Here is a 17,061-nt window from a genome sequence, read left to right on the forward strand (position 1 = left end):
CCGCTAAATTTCCAGAGCTAGTGACAACACTACATGTGGAAACATGCCAGACACTTCCACTCACACCATCTGACTCGAGAAACCGCGCTTGGACCTCAAAATTGAGGCGCGAAAATTCTTGATTACCGGTATGATCGCCGTCGCTATGGACGCATTTTTGCAATCGTATATATACGATTGCCGGAAGGAAAGGGTTAATGCGTACCTATTGTGCGGGTTTCCTCTACCTACGCTAAGCACTTTGCATTTATTGATATTAAATTGTATTTGCCATCTATCCGTCCATTCATTCATTCTATCTAAGTCTGCCTGCAAGGCGATGGCATCCGATTCTGACCTAATTATTCTTCCTATCTTTGTGTCATCCGCAAATTTACTACATCACTACTAATTCCACTATCCAAGTCATTGATATATATTAGAAATAACAATGGCCCTAATACTGATCCCTGTGGCACCCCACTCGGATTTTGAGCCGTTTATTACCACTCTCTGTCGCCTGTTACCAAGCCATGACCCTATCCAGCCTAACACCTTCCCATCTATCCCGTGTGCCCTAACCTTTCTCAGGAGCCTTTGATGGGGTACCTTGTCAAATGCTTTACTAAAGTCCAGATATAAGATATCATAACTATCACCATTATCTACTGCCTCGTACACCTTACTGTAAAAACTTAACAAGTCTGTCAGGCAAGACTTCCCCTTCGTGAAGCCATGCTGTGACTGATTTATCAAGTTATGTTTGTCTAAATGTTCCCTAATGTTCCTCGCTATTATTGACTCTAACATTTTAACTACAACTGAAGTTAAGCTGACAGGTCTATAACCACTGTTAATAGATCTAGAACAGTGACCATCTACCACAGCAGCAATAGAGTAGTCAGAAAGGAAACTTGATATGAAGTTACAGAGAGAAGGATAGAAGTTGTACGAGGGTAGTCTGGAAATCAAAGCTTTGTGCCAGACTCTATAAAAAGCTTTTGATATGTCTAAGGCAACAGCTAAAGTTTCACCAAAATCTCTAAAAGAGGATAACCAAGACTCAGTAAAGAAAGCCAGATCACCAGCAGAATGGCCTCTGCAGAACATATACCTACTGGTGATCAGATAAAAAGGTTGTGAAGTGAAGTGAGTTGAGGATAAATTAAAAACTTTAGATAGGCAGGAAATTAAAGTAATAGAACTGTAGTTTGAGGATCAGAACGGTCACTTTTTTAGGAACAGGCTGAATGTAGGTAAACTTGTTTAAGGTCTCAGTTTTGCAAGCTACTTTCCAATAAATCAATTTTCCACCAAATTAAATACCAACTATACATCCTTTAATTCAAATGTCAAACTCTCCTCTGAAAAAAATATGCAAATGGTGGTGAGATTATTAATGAAAATGAAAACATCAGAAAGGAATTTAGAAGTGACACATCAGTCTTTAATAATTACCCTGTGAGATGCTGGGGTCATATTGAGTTTTGGGTCAGAAGTGGAGGCCTTGATGGGGGTCTTGTCAGGAATGGCAGTAAGGTCAGTGTCAGAGGAGGAAGTGGTGGAAGGCTGAAGAGGGGCGGTGGGAACAGTCTGCTTGTCACTAAAGAGGGCTTGCTTAAGGGCCTTCACTTGACTCTGGTAGATCTTGGACTGAAAGAGAGAAAATTGTTACCATTATTATCTTCATTACCTATCATTTTCTATATTTAGCATTTATTACACATCATAAATGAGAAGTCTGGTACTGAAATCTCCAATAAATTGTAGACAATATGGACTGCTTCCTTTCATGCTACAATCCACTCACTTAGCAGAGATTAGGTACAAGACAAATTGAGAAACATCTCAAAACCCAGCAGGAGTGGACGTCTATCAAACTCATCTTGTCTGAGCTACTGGCTGATGTTCTTATGACCCTTTGATGCCTTTCCTACTCTTCAAGAACATCTCCTAAGGCAATGGCCACAACAGAAGACCCCCTGCCTCTCCTTATCCCAAACACTCCCTTCAAGCTGGTTTAATTAAGTATTCCACTTCTGCTAGCACCCCCTTTCACTCATGTACTCCTTTACTTTGTCCATCTCTCAACTAACTCTTAATAATCTCTGCAAGTTAATCCCTCATCCCTCTTATTTCTCCATCCATCTCACTGCACATACTTAACACTATCCCCAGACTCTTAAATGATCATATATATCTAAATGTTAAATGACAATCCAGCTAATTGCTTTGATGAATTTCTGCTAGAATAATGGGAACACAATGTCACTGATGCTGACCACCATCATTCACTGGAGAAGGTGTAATTGGCATGAAAAAAAAAAAAAAAAACCTAATCTTATAAATTTATCTGTGCAGCCTCTCTCACATACCTTTTGATGATGGAGTTCAGTGTTAAGGGTGGATTTCAGTTTCATTTTTTCCTGTTCCAACTTTGTCCTCAGTTTTGCTTTCATTCTCTGTTTTTCAATCTGGCTTTGTACCTTGGCCATGTCCCTCTCCTCTTTCTGTGGGTGATTAAAGGAAGTGAAAAAATATGCCAGCCATTAAGCTACAGTTATGCATCAGTCAGTCATAACCAATTACTTTACATCCACTGCGCCTGTTCAGTATCAGTTACCAGGCATATTGACACTGCACCTAAAAAAATCCCCATCAATGCCAAGAAGAAAAAAAAATAAAAAAAAATGTGGGTAATCAGCCCAGTGACAACTTTGCATGAAAATCTTGAGGAGGGGTGGGGGGAGATATTTTGATCTGGCAGTGAGCAATAATGCCCACTTCAGGAAAAGACAAGACAGCAGCAGTCAACAAATGCAGTAAATGTAAAAAATAAAGCACAGTATAACAATCTAGACAATTTTTCAACACAAACATGCGAGTACACACATGCAGGCATGGAGTTTGGAGATTCTTCTTGAGAGAATTACAACAGATGAACACTAAACTGGGCAGTTACATTACAAAGAGCATTTAATGTTTAAAAGTACATTAGATAAAAAGTAAAAATTGAAAAAGGACAATACATGATTTAGCTACAAGCAGGTTATTACAACAACAACCAGGTAAGGCCACCACAACCCAAACTCACATGAACTCACCACTGCTTCACACTCATCCCTCAAGAAAGCTTGGTCCTCTAGCTTCCTCTGGAGTGACTCATTGGCAGATTCTGCATTGTGAAGGAGATTCTCGAGGCTGCGTACTCGTCCCATCGCATCTGAGTAGAGTGCCCGCATGCTGGTCAACTCCTTTTTCATGACTAGGTTTTCTTTTTCCATTTCTGCAATGCCTGACCTCATTGCTGCCACTGTAGAAAAGAAAAGTTCTATGAAACCGATGGAGGGAAAGAAACAAGAAAAGGTCAGGAGACAACATAAGGAAGAAAAGAAAGAAGACAGCCAGATGGATGGGAAGTCCCTTGGATGTGAGCTGGATATGCTAACCTGTACATCACAACCCCAATACGTACATTGGTGCCTCAGAATCTGAATTTAATTTGTTCCAGGAGGCTGTTCTTATTCTGAAACTATTTTCACTATAGGAAATAATGGTAAGTGAATTATAGACCCCAATAAAACTCATTACCCAAAAATGTAATCTGAATTCAAGAATGTGGTCTTTCAAGATAATGTATACATTATATTTAATTCAATTAATAAATAAACAAAAGTACCATAAAAGAGAAATATGCCCAATCATAAAATTTCATTCCTGTATAGACGAGTAATATTTTGTTATGCATCAATATTGCTGGAATTTTCACTCTCCTCATACATCCTGACTTTATGGGAATATTATTAAGTCACAAAAGTAAAACTGGAGTATATTAAAAAGTTTACCAATAGACCTTATTAATACCAAGGCTATCATTATAACTCTCAGCTGCTGCCATCTTGGTTCACCCAGTGACCACTCTAAAAATATAAAAGATACGTCCAGGTTTTCATTGCCCTGTAGTTGTCTTATTAATATTGTGTGATGTTTATTTATTATTTTAGAATTGTTTTTATTCTACTGATTATTCTTGCATTATATATATTTTTTTGTTTACTACTTTTTCCAATTTTTTCTTGACCAAACTGGGGTGCTTCCTTGTGGACAACACATCTTTGACACCAGAATCTGAAAAGAATTCAGATTTTAAAGCAAAATTTTCTTGAAAAAATGGTTTAGATTCCAGTTTGTTTGAACAATAGGGTGTTTGGATTCTGGGGTCACCACTGTGCATGCTAAATTAACACCTTGTCTTTAGAACACCTGCATCCACAGTAAGCTGTTATGTCCTTATGTCCAAGCACAAATTTCATCTTCATCTCTAAGTCACACTTTCCTTGAAACCTCTTTTTTTTTTTCTGCATTATGAGTAGCATCACAATTATATATGGTATGTATAATGCAAAAGTGTCGGGAATAACAAAATATGAATGAATAAATAAATAAAAAAAATTATATATATATATATATATATATATATATATATATATATATATATATATATATATATATATATATATATATATATATATATATATATATATATATATATATATATATATATAAGTATGAATGAAAGTAAAATAGAGAACACAAAATGTATAAATAAACTGAACGATCTCCCCTCTCTTCCTCATGCTCCACAATCACCCTTTTACAATACTCTCCTGCTTACCTGCCAATCCTTCACCCATTCTCCAATCACTCACAACCCAAACCAGTCCTTCTCACTCACACCATTCTCATTTCTTCCTCTTCCTAACCACCACTGTTCTCTCTCTCTCCCTCTCTCTCTCTCTCTCTCTCTAACTTCATACTCACCAGTCCCCCAGAAATTCTTTTCCAGGCGTTCCCTGCTCTGCAATCTCTTCCTGAGGTGAGCCTTGAGGCGACTGATCACCTCCTCCAATCCTCCAGGGGTAGAGGAGGTAAGCACAGGCCAATCAGGAGCCAGCGAGTAGATTGGAGCAAGGTCAACTTCCAGAGCCTGAGAAGGTAAGAAGGAAAATGTGAGAAAAGTGAAAAATATAAAGATGGCAGGAAAATATACTCATACACTCAAAGATACCAAAAAGAAAGAAATTCAGAAGAAAATGAATGAAAAGTGAAAGAATATGAAGATGGTATGAAAATATACACACACACTCTGATACAGAAAAGAAAAAATAACTAAGTCGACAGATAAATGTTTGTGTGTGTGTGTATATATATATATATATATATATATATATATATATATATATATATATATATATATATATATATATATATATATATATATATATATATATATATATATATATATATATAAAATTAGAAAACAAGAAAGCATGAATATAAATTAAGGAAAGTAACCAAATAAACTCAGCATCACTGCTACTCACCTCCACACCGGCACCCTCCACCTCATCCTCCAGCTTCTTGCGCACCTCCTTAAACAGCTGGTTGGCACGGCGTCGGCCCGGTGGCAACCCAAGGTCACGCCGTGCTGGCTGTGACCTTTGGATTTGTACCTCTGATGCAAGCTCAGCAAACTTCATCACTGTCTGTTGGGATGAAGCTGTGGCTGTAATACTGATATTAATTTTATCATTGTAAAGTCTTGCTAATGCTGGAACAGTAATGAGACTCATAACAATGCTCCTATGTCCATGATGATGGGAATGTGTTTTTGGTGATGTGTGCTTTTATTGATGCATCAACACTGCCTTCCTTTATATGGAAGGAGACTGTCCAAGAACATTAAAATAAATATCCTAGTAAATGCTGCCCTCAAAAAATAAACACAATGATGATAAATATTAATTTGTAAGGTCAACACAGTTTCCAAGGGTTCTTCACTCAAATTCATATATTAATTTGAAAACAATAAATGACAAAGGTCTTGAGTACCTTACTCTTTGAAAGCATCCCCAAGGAAGCAACCACTGCAGAAGAACCTTAAACTCTCCCTATCCAAACACTCCTTTGTAACTTGTTTAAGCACTCCCAACTCTACTACCATCTTCTGTATATTTACTTCTTTATTATTACACCTTCCAAGTGAAGTCAATGTAATGGTTATATTACTTTGAAAAAATCAACAACTGGTAAGTTCTGTGAAGCAGAGTTGTAGAAAGGTAGGCAATTAATTCATAAATTATAAAAAGTGACGACTATGAACCTTGGAGGTCAGTATAAACAAGACAACACTACAACAAATGGATATTGCACATAGTCATCAGTATAAACAAGACAACACAACAAATGGATACTGCACATAGTCAGTCAAGATAGATTTTTTTTTTTTTCGTCTAGCTTTTCCCTAGTCTGTCAGGGCTGAGACGGTGCCTCCTGATGAAGGACTTTTGGATTTGGCATTTGGGAACCGTTACCCCGAGTGGATGCCCTTCCTACCCTCGGACCGTAGCCAGGATTCGAACCCGTGCGCCTGATGACCACTTGGCCCCCGAAGCGCGCGCGGTACCACTGTACCACGGCGGCTCCCAGTCATTCAAGATAGATAAGTTTAGATAAACAGCCTTTGGCTTCACCTTGGTTATTAATACTAAGTGGAGTCACTACTCACCAGTGTCTCATCATAGTCATCAGATCTGGGATTGACACACACGACCATGCGCACTTTGCCATCTCCATCAAAGAAGTTTTTGAAGTAGTGGGTAAGCTTTGAGTCTCGGTAAGGTACCTTCTTGTTGCCACCTGTCTCCTGATTCTCACGCAAGATCTCAATACAGATGCGCAGGTTCATCAGTGAGTTGTTGATATTACCTTGAAAAATTGTGATGGGGGTAGGATATTGTATAGGCAACTTGGGAAGGAATGACAGTGGAAGAGAACTAAAGGAGAAACAATGGATTGGTAGAAAAAAAGACCAAAGGTAGTAAGGGTGTGTGGGATGAACAATGTAGGAGAGTAGAAGAGGAACAGGGAAAAACGAAGGAAAACATAAAGATGAAGACAAAACATTAAAAACTAAGGGAAAAAGATAAAAAAAATAAATAAATGAATGCAGGACATAAATTGGGACATATCATCATCTCCAATGACAAATACACAGAAAACACTACCCACTCCCACACACACTTACCTGCCTCCTTGATTCTATCACCAGCTGCCTTGGTACGCAAATTCCGCTCTGAACCAGCCAAATCCACCAGGGATAGTTGTGATACTACAATGGCACTCTTGTCTGTCACCACATCCTCTCCCTGTGCATCAAGGGGTGCCTGGGGATGAAGAAAATGTTAGAACAAGATCCTAAAGACTGTGAATAAATTATACAACCAAGCACCATTCCACAACACCAGGCCACATTATCCATTTTGTACATCTTGGTCTTGCCTAAATTCCCTCTTAAGCCTCCTCCTCTTCCCCCTTTACTGCCTGAAAAATGTGATGAACTCAAACATGTCAACACTAAGAAACAGACACCCTTACCTGTAACAGCCTGATAGTGAAGATGGAGTGTGAGCGTGATGACTCGCAGTTGAGACGTGTTGAGGCAATCTTCCTCCGCTTGAGGCCACGGTACAGCACCTGAAACAACAGCATGGATGATGAGTGATGAGTACTGAATAACAATAATAGGAATAATCACTAGGAAGATCAGACAAATTTATAGATGAGGTTGATAGAGGGAACAAGGTAGGCATGATTCATGAAGGGACTACCATCTATAAGGCTGATGGCTTCTTGCAGCTTCCTTTATTTTCTGATGTTAAAAATAGCCACCCACCTCCAGGCCATCCTCAGGACTCTTCACCTCCACTTCAGTGCATGCATGGACATACATGTTATGTTGGGCATCTTCACGGATGATCTTTGTCTGTAGGCCCCTGTGTGTGAATGTACATGTGCTGGATTTATTGATACAAACAAACATGCATGTATAAGCATTATTACTTCCCATTCCTGTTATTTCATTAAGATTAGCTATACAGTATTTTCTCCTTTCGCTTTTACTGCAAATACTATTATAAATAACAGCTACATTAATTTTCAGACAACATAGGAACATGAAGACTTGTGTCTGTGGAAGAAACATTGGTTACTTGACGTCACTCACCTAGAGGGCCCAGTTTCGGGTAGCTCTTCTAATAAGTCATACAGGTAGTTGTTGTATATTTCAATGTAGGAGATGAATACGGAATACACATTATCTTCATCCACACTATTAATGCGAGAAGTGTCAGGAATACGCTGAGAGCTGTCTTGGGAGCCTGGGGGATCCTTCCTGTAGAAAACATGGGAGAAAAGTATCATCTATGAGGCCAAGATAGAAACAAGGAAGGAAGGAAGGAAGGAAGGAAGGAAGGAAGGAAGGAAGGAAGGAAGGAAGGAAGGAAGGAAGGAAGGAAGGAAGGCAGGGAGGAAGGGAGGGAGGGAGAGGAATGGAAGGAAATTAAGGAAGGATATATAAAACACAAGATACTTAATCAAGTTCAACATGTGTCAAAATCTTTTCAAGATCAAACTCCCCTTGTCATTTCTGGCACCTAGCCAAAAATACCATTTCAACCTGATTGGACCACTGCCATCTCATCTATTTCTAAAGCTGAACTCTTTCCTCATACCTTTACTAAAAACTCTATCTTGGGTGATTCAGGCCTTGTTCCTCCCTCTCCGCCCTCTGACTACTTCATGCTACCCATTAAGATTCTTTGTAGTGATATTTTCCATGCCCTCGCTGGCCCAAACCCTCTGAAGATTTATGGACTTGATGAGGTCCCTTCTACTGTTCTCTGAAACTGTGCCTCCGAGCTTGCATCTTGTCTAGTCAAGCTCTTCCAACTCTATCTATGAACATCTACCTTTCCTTCTTGCTGGAAGTTTGCTTACATTCAGCCTGTTCCTAAAAAAAAGTTACCATTTTGATTCCTCAAACTACCACCCTTTTGTTTTAATCTCCTGCCTTACTAGTTTTTTAATCTATCCTCAACAGGAAGATTCTTAAGCATCTATCACTTCACAACTTTATATCTGATCGCCAGTATGGGTTCTGTCAAGGGTGCTCTACTGGTGATCTTCTGGCTTTCCTTACTGAGTCTTGGTCATCCTCTTTTAGGGATTTTGGCAAAACTTTTGCTTTTGCCTTACACATATCAAAACCTTTTGATAGAGTCTAACACAAAGCTTTGATTTCCAAACTAATTTCCTATAGCTTCAACCATTCTCTCTGTAACTTCATCTCAAGTTGTCTTCCTGACTGTTCTATTGCTGCTGGGATAGACGATCAGTGTTCTTCTAAGTCTATTAACAGTGACAACAGGGTGATGGGACAACATGGTTGTCCCATCATCCACTCTCTTCCTATTCATTAATATCTTCTAAACCAAACTTCTTGTCCTATCCACTCCTACGATGATGATAACACCCTACACTTTTCCACATCTTTTCATAGATGTCCATCCCTTCAGAAAGTAAACAGTTCACACAGGGAAGCCACAGAACACCTGACTTCAGATCACTCTAAAATTTCTGATAGGGGCAGAACAAACTTAATATTGTTTAATGCCTCAAAAACTCAATTCCTCCATCTATCAACTCAACACATCCTTCCAGATACCTATTCCCTCTTCTTCAGTGACACTCAACTGTCCCCCTCTTCTACACTGAACATTCTTGATCTCTCCTTTACTTATAATCTAAACTGGAAACTTCACACCTCATCTCTAGCTAAAACAGCTTCTATGAACTTAGGCATTCTGAGTCATCTCCATCAGTTTTTTTCACCACCCCACCTGGTAACTCTGTACATGGGACTTATCCATGTATAGAGTATGTTTCACATGTATTCAGGGGTTCCACTCATCTGCTATTTTAGACAAGATGAAATCAAAAGCTTTTCGTCTTATCAACTCCTCTCCTTTGTCTTCAGTGTCTCTGTTATCCCCAATGTTGCATCTTTTGCTATCTTCCACTACTATTTTCATACTAACTGCTCTTCTGATCTTGCTAAGTGCATACCTCCCCTCCCCCACAGCCTCACTGCACAAGACTTACTTCTTTCTCTCATCCCTATTCTGTCCACCTCTCTAATGCAAGAGTTAACCAGTATTCTCAATCATTCATCCCTTTCTGTGATAAACTCTGGAACTCTGCCTGCTTCTGTATTTTCTCCTTCCTGTGACTTGAACTCTTTCAAGAGGGAGGTTTCAAGGCACTTATCCTTTAATTATTGATAACTACTTTTGACTATTTGGGCTTTTTTTTTCTTATAAATTTTGTTGCCCTTGGCTGGTGCCTCTTCTTACAAAAAAAAGGGCAGATGAAGAATCTTTTTGTGAGGGACGCAAAAACAAGGATACAAATACAAAGAATATGAGCAAAAATAATGTAAAAAAAAGTTCAATACCTCACTTGCATCTAAAGGCATTTGCCATAGTTAAGAAGTTAAAGTGATACAGTTCAAGAAGAACCATAGATTTTAAAATAGATTGGATAATAAAGTATTTATGTAGATAAAGACACAGGATAACACAACTTTCCTGTATATGCTATAATTATGAAAATAAACTTTTGATAATGCTAAACACAAACTTATGTTACCTCCAAAATACCTCAACACAAAACTGCCCTACCTCCCCCTAGTGGTTCTTCCACCTGCCATGGGTCGCAGCCGTGGTGTGGCTGCTGCCTTCCGTCGGTCATTCTGTGCCTCCACCTCACTTTGAGCGTCAAAGCCATTCATTCCATCGGGGCGGAAGGTAAAGCGGCTTGCCTGGTAGTCCTGAATTGAGTTGAACAGTACATCCAGTGTGCGGCGGATGATGCCCCCATCCTGTGGTGTGCCCTGGAAAAAGGAAGTGATATGTTCAGACTCACGCATCATATTTGATCACATCTGATATCTCGTAAAAACTCAGAACTGAAAGGCATGCGCAATGAAAATGCTGGTTTTCTCGCATAAGCAACCAACGCCAATCAGCCCTGACTTGTGTTAAGAATTAAGGGTGCATGCACAGAGAATGCTGGTTTTCTCATGTGAGCAACCAGTGCCAACTTGTGTTAAGAATTACCCCATATAAACAAATGTAACCGTGCACAGAGGAAGCTGGCTATAGCTTATCGGCACCAGCAACCTGCTTCTACTAGCTTTCTTGATTTCTCTTGGTTATTCTTGCCAGCTCAACTCGTGCAAGTCAACATCGACCAAGATGGACATTGAGCTAATTATCAGTAAAGTATTTGAAAAACACCAGTGCAGGATAAGAAAATAAGTTGCACACAAACTGGAATGTCACTGATAGGCTGTGGGCTGAGATAAGCAAAGAACTAGACTGTGAAGGAAAGTGTTTATGATGTGTGTGCATGTGTACATATTCCTCTTTTTATGCAGGTTGATAGTCGAATATATATATATATATATATATATATATATATATATATATATATATATATATATATATATATATATATATATATATATATATATATATATATATATATATATATATATATATATATATATATATATATGAGCTGATTTGCCACACTGTTTTCTCTTGTGATTTATATCATGTATTCCTTTTTTTCCTTTCCAATTTTAAAAAAGTACTTTCAAGCAATATTAGCACATCAGACAATGAGCCTGACATGTTCACTAAACTGCAGATGAATCATAACTGACTGATAAACCTGCTATTGTCTCTCTCCCCACGCTGGTCAGAGGAGGTTTCTCATATCCTTTGTGAGCACCGACCAGCATGAATCGGTACCAATTAGCACTGGTTTCTCACACAAGAAAACCAGTGTTCTCAGTGTACACATCCTTAGAAGTGAAAAGTGAAGTGTATCAAAATTCAATTGTCCAAAAAGAAGCAAGGAATGGCTGGAAGAGGGGAATAGAGGAAGTAAAGCAATGAATAACAGATATAGAAATAATAATACAACTTTAGTTCCAATTCATATTCTACAATTTTGCAAGTATACACACACACACACACACACACACACACACACTTAGAACAAGAAATAAAAAATAAAACACCAACCTGCATGGTGTAAGTCTTTCCCGAGCCAGTAACACCATAAGCAAAGAGGAGGCCATTTCTTCCATTGACAAGGTCTGACACGAGGGGCATGGCAACCCGTGAGAAAAGTTCCTTCTGGGAAGAACTAGGACCGAAAACTCTCTCAAATTTGTACAACTGTTCCTTGGCACTGCCATTGCGATATGCAAAGGAGGAGTTTGGTGGTGTAAGCTGTGAAGGTAAAAATGCTCATTAATACACACACACTGTACTTTCTTTTTTCTCTTCAGTAAATCTATTTAATTTCATCTGGAGAATTCTTCCTCTAACTTAACACCTCTCATATCTGATCTTCATCATCAATCTTTCTTCGATCATTTACATGCCTAAATAATAATGACAACGGCAAAAATTAGAATGAAGACATAAGGAGAATAAAAACCTCCAAATCCAGTGAGGTAGTACCTATGACTATGTAGGACATGAGCATGGATGTAGAGTTTTGAGAAATGAAATACATCATAAAGAACTACAAAATCTCAACCCAGTCAAAAAGTAGAGGAATACATTTTTCCCAGGTTTATAAATATCTCACAGTATACACACATTCTTCTCTCTGATGTGCCACCTTCCTTGTTTGGTACAAGACAAGATCAACAAAAATAAAATGACAAGAAAGGCATAAATTGTCACCACAATAATTACCTTCACTGTGCGACTATCCACCTCTGCAATACACTCCTCCTGCCCTGGTATTTCTGCAGGACGGATGCGGCAGAACACCTCCACTGGATCCTGCTCCACTTTTCTTTCCACTGTACGTGGTTTGGGTGGGAGGCGGGGCCTGCGCTGCATTGGAGTGCGGCTGTGGGTTGTGAGGGTCGGAACTTGTGAGTAGTGATACTGGAGGAGTGTCAATAGGGTAGTTTGGAAATCAAAGCTTTGTGCCACTCTCTATCAATAGCTTTTGATATCAAATGCTTCACCAAAATCCCAAAAAGAATACTGCCAAGACTCAATAAAAAAAAACATGGTCACCAGTAGAGCAGATGTGATAGAATCCATACTGGTAATCAGATATGAGGTTGTGAAGTGATAGATGTTTAAGAATCTTACAGTTGAGGATAGCAATAAGGTGATAAATTAAGGGATTAGAGCAGTCATCCTTTTTAGAAACAGGCTGAATGCAGGCAGGAAGGAAAGGTAGCTGTTGATAAAACTGGAAGAGTTTGACCAGGAAAGGCACAAGCATGGAGGGTGAAGGCACAGGTTTGGAGAATAGGAGGGACACCATCAGGTCCATAAGCATGGACTGTGATGAATCTTAATGGATAGCATGAAGCAGGTGGAGGGTGAAAGAGAGGGAGGAATAAGCCCTGAATCATCCAAGGTAGAATTTTTAGCAAAGGTTTGGGTAGAATTTAGTTTTGGAGATAGATGAGATGGTAATAGTGCCATCAGGTTGAAATAAAGGAGGGAAAGATGAAGAAGTAAAGTTATTGGAGATGTTTTTGGCTATGTGCCAAATTCACAAAGGGACTTAGATCTAGAAAGATTTTAATTTTTTTTATTGATGAAGGAGTTTTTGGCTAGATGGAGGACAGACTTGGCATGATTCCAGGCATAAAGTGCATGAGATTCAGATGAAGAAAGGCTCAAGTACCTTTAGTGGGCCACCTCTCATGCATAGCATAAGAACAGGATGTGTTAAACCAAAGTTTGGAGGGTTTAAGTCGAGAGAAATGTAAGCCTCCATGCCATGAGACCTCTATAATGTACTCAGCACACAGAGATAAGTCCTTGTCATGGAAGCAGTAGTCATTCCTGGGAAAATCAGAATAACACCTCCTCAGATTCCCCCCAATTAGCAGAGACAAAACACCAGAGGCACTTCTGCTTTGGGGAATCCTGAGGAGGGATTGGAGCAATAGGACAAGATACAGATATGAGGCTGTGACTGGAGGAACCCAACGGAGAAGACAGTGATTGCATATGTAGGAGATCAGAGTTTAGGAAATGGTTAAGAATATTGGGCATATCTCCACAACAGTCAGGAATATCAGCAGGGTGTTGCACCAGTTGCTCTAGGTTGAGGAGGATAGCAAAGTTAAAGGCTAGTTCACCAGGTTGGTCAGTGAAGGGAGAGGAAAGCCAAAGCTGGTGTTGAACATTTAAGTCTCCAAGAATGGAGATCTTCATGAAAGGGAAGAGAATCAGAATGTGCTCCACTTTGAAAATTAAGTAGTAAAAGAACTTTTTATAGTCACTGGAGTTAGGTGAGAAGTATGCAGCACAGAAAATTTAGTTTGTGAGTGACTAGTTGTAGCCAGAAGACTCAAGAGCATGGATACAAGAGCAGGTTAGGTTGTTGCACACATAGAAGATACATCCAGCTTTGGATTGAAAATGAGAATAGAGAAAGTAGGAATAGAGAGGAGGTTACTGTCACTTGCCTCAGACACTGCATTTCAGTGAGAAAAAGAATATAAGGTTTAGTAGAGGAGAGATGGTGTTCCACAGATTGAAAATTAGATCTAGGCCATGAATGTTGTAGAAGTTAATGAAGAAAAACTTGAGGGGGACATCAAGACTTGATATCAGAAGAAGAGCAATCTGACCTGGAAACATTGGTGGTGTAGGAGTTGCCATAAAATTTTGAATTTTGAGTGAAAGTTGTGTCTGTGTGTTAGGTACAGGTAGAGTTGTGTGAAGGAAGATGATTGTCTTTAAATGGCAGGTTGTGACTGGTCCCTTGTGTTGTAAGGCACAAAGGGAAATGTTCAGTGAGGTCACAAATGGTTTAATGGAAAGTTCACACCATCCCCTGATCCAGTATAAACCAGTGGATGGTGAATACATCTATCATACAGTATTATGCCCTTTATATGAGTACATTATGTGGATTTCTTGTACATTGTGTATAATTACTAATTTTATTTTATCTATGTATTGTACTTAATGCAGTTATGTATTGGTATGTAACTCCAGATAGATGATATAGTACTATGTGTAATGAGAGTCTGATATCACATATTTTGTTTCTCAAAATTACTTCAAAATGTATGGGTAGTATGTACTGCAGACATGGATGATAACAATGGTTATTGACAGAAATTTCACTGTGTACAAGACTCTGTACTGTAGCAGCATCTCTATTTCTCTATTTTTATATTGCTCATACATTTTGTTCTACTATATTTCTGTTGTGCAGTACAATATTAAATTTTTTTTTCTATTACTATTGTATACATGTAAATAATGTTGGTAATTGTATAATGCGAGCTCTTTAGAGTGTTGTCTGTGGAATGAGGCTGGAAAACTAAGTAAAAATAGAATTTTTTGTTTTCTCACAAAGGATGCAAGCTGATGGAATATCATGGTGGCATTTGAAATCTTAGTTGATACAACACATTTTTATGGTAAAATGTAAAAACTGTTAGGCATATTTTTAGTTTAACATATATATGCCTTCCTTTTCTAGTGTTAAACTGTCCACCTGGGGAGTGTATACATGCACAGGGTTGAGAACAGGGTAATGGATAATCAAGTGCCCACCTAATTTTAGTCAATACAGACATTCAACCTATAAATGTGGACAATTTTGAAGATGCATGCAAAAGCTCCTGAAGACAGGCATTACTAACATCCTCTATAAATTTGAAATAACTTCTTCATTTAGGCCCAGCAAAGTAAAAACAAATTATATGAAATTTTAAAAAATTAAAATGTATTTTGATGTTTTTCAAGTATGAGGTATGATCTGAGAAGTGAGCTAGTTACCAATACCGATATTTACCCAAACGCCACACACCTGCAACCAGGTACTCCCACACTCAATAAAAGATGACAATAATTCACTTCACTAAAATTCACATCTTACAATCAAGCGCGCGCGCGCACACACATACACCTAAAAGACTAAATAAACACAAACCACCACCTGCATAGTACAAGCGAACCACCATAACTACAACAATCTTACAATCACGAGCATCATTACTAGTTAAGCCCGACTGTTACCCAATTTGAAAATACACCTTCCCTCATCTTCTTGTGTACTCAATTATGGTTTGTATTTAATCACCACACCTTCAGCTATCACGTGTAACCATAAGGGCGACGGGAAGATAAGTTAAGACAAAGTAACCGAAATCCTTAACAATATTTACACAGATAAGTGGCTTCCTACACCAACTGATCAAGACACACCCTCTATTATACTCTTATTTCTCACCTTTCTCGTAACTTACTTCTTCTTGACTTACTTATACAGGTGTCCGAGTTCCTTGGGAATAAAGAAGGTAAATGGAAGCCGTGTACTCACTCTGGTTTCATGGTGAGAGGAGGTTAATGTGAGCCCTTCCACTGGCTGTTTTTAAATGGCGGGCGGCAGCAACTTGAACGTTCCTTCTTGCCGTTCGCGTTTGGAGTTTGGACCGGCCGGAGGGATTATTATTCTTTGTAACGGGTATAACCTCCTTTCGTTGAATGGATTGTTAATAGTTTTTATTTTTGCATTTTATTTAATAATGTTATATATCATTCTTTCTTTGTAACTCCTGATCTTTCATTTTATATCTGATAGTGTATATTCAGGGTTTTTTTTTCTATTTATTTATTATTGAATTATTTATGCATTTATTTTTTTAATAGCTTATAATCTATAATCTTCTTTGCTTTATTAACTTTTTGATAGCTCGTTTTAGTTTTTGCCAACATGCAAATGGATACCTATCCATCTATCAAACGCGCAACAGATATTTACGTCCTAACTACCTAGTTTATTTATTAACTACATAATTATGTTGTCTCTACTGGGTTCGTTCCTTTTGCCAAATCAAGAATTTTATTTCAAAGCTTCTTTTGACTTACCCACAACACTGATTTGAGCTCAGGAAGAATGCGACCGAAAATAAATAAATAAATAAATAATTTTATGGCATTACACATTCTCTCTCTCTCTCTCTCTCTCTCTCTCTCTCTCTCTCTCTCTCTCTCTCTCTCTCTCTTAAAGGATAAAATTGTCCGCTACAACCGATAGTTCATCTCTGAAATAACAACGAGAAAAAGATGTAACCATGTCCAAAGAGTTAAAGCTGCGAAATGGCTC

General features: G+C 38.5%; 1 protein-coding gene across 5 annotated transcripts in view; it reads right to left on the bottom strand.

Annotated features, from left to right (window-relative positions):
* LOC135090203 (kinesin-like protein KIF23) overlaps window positions 1-16,407 on the bottom strand; it is a 24,589-nt gene extending 8,182 nt beyond the window's left edge. For 2 of the 5 annotated variants that reach the window (XM_063986707.1, XM_063986667.1), the window contains exons 1-14: window positions 16,276-16,407; window positions 12,657-12,816; window positions 11,973-12,182; window positions 10,560-10,771; window positions 8,045-8,212; window positions 7,715-7,814; window positions 7,417-7,515; window positions 7,067-7,205; window positions 6,548-6,747; window positions 5,364-5,525; window positions 4,801-4,966; window positions 3,084-3,292; window positions 2,355-2,489; window positions 1,438-1,632 (exon numbers count right to left, since the gene is read on the bottom strand). In XM_063986707.1, the coding sequence (XP_063842777.1) occupies window positions 1,438-1,632; window positions 2,355-2,489; window positions 3,084-3,292; window positions 4,801-4,966; window positions 5,364-5,525; window positions 6,548-6,747; window positions 7,067-7,205; window positions 7,417-7,515; window positions 7,715-7,814; window positions 8,045-8,212; window positions 10,560-10,771; window positions 11,973-12,182; window positions 12,657-12,816; window positions 16,276-16,286 (2,166 nt within the window). In that variant the 5' untranslated portion in view covers window positions 16,287-16,407. Of the gene's footprint in view, window positions 1-1,437; window positions 1,633-2,354; window positions 2,490-3,083; window positions 3,293-4,800; window positions 4,967-5,363; window positions 5,526-6,547; window positions 6,748-7,066; window positions 7,206-7,416; window positions 7,516-7,714; window positions 7,815-8,044; window positions 8,213-10,559; window positions 10,772-11,972; window positions 12,183-12,656; window positions 12,817-16,185 lie in introns of all 5 variants that reach the window. The other 3 variants (XM_063986678.1, XM_063986687.1, XM_063986697.1) reach the window with 3 other exon arrangements.
* Window positions 16,408-17,061: the final 654 nt, after the last annotated feature.

This window comes from Scylla paramamosain, chromosome 3 (genome assembly GCF_035594125.1).
Source record: "Scylla paramamosain isolate STU-SP2022 chromosome 3, ASM3559412v1, whole genome shotgun sequence".
Classification (NCBI taxonomy): domain Eukaryota; kingdom Metazoa; phylum Arthropoda; class Malacostraca; order Decapoda; family Portunidae; genus Scylla; species Scylla paramamosain.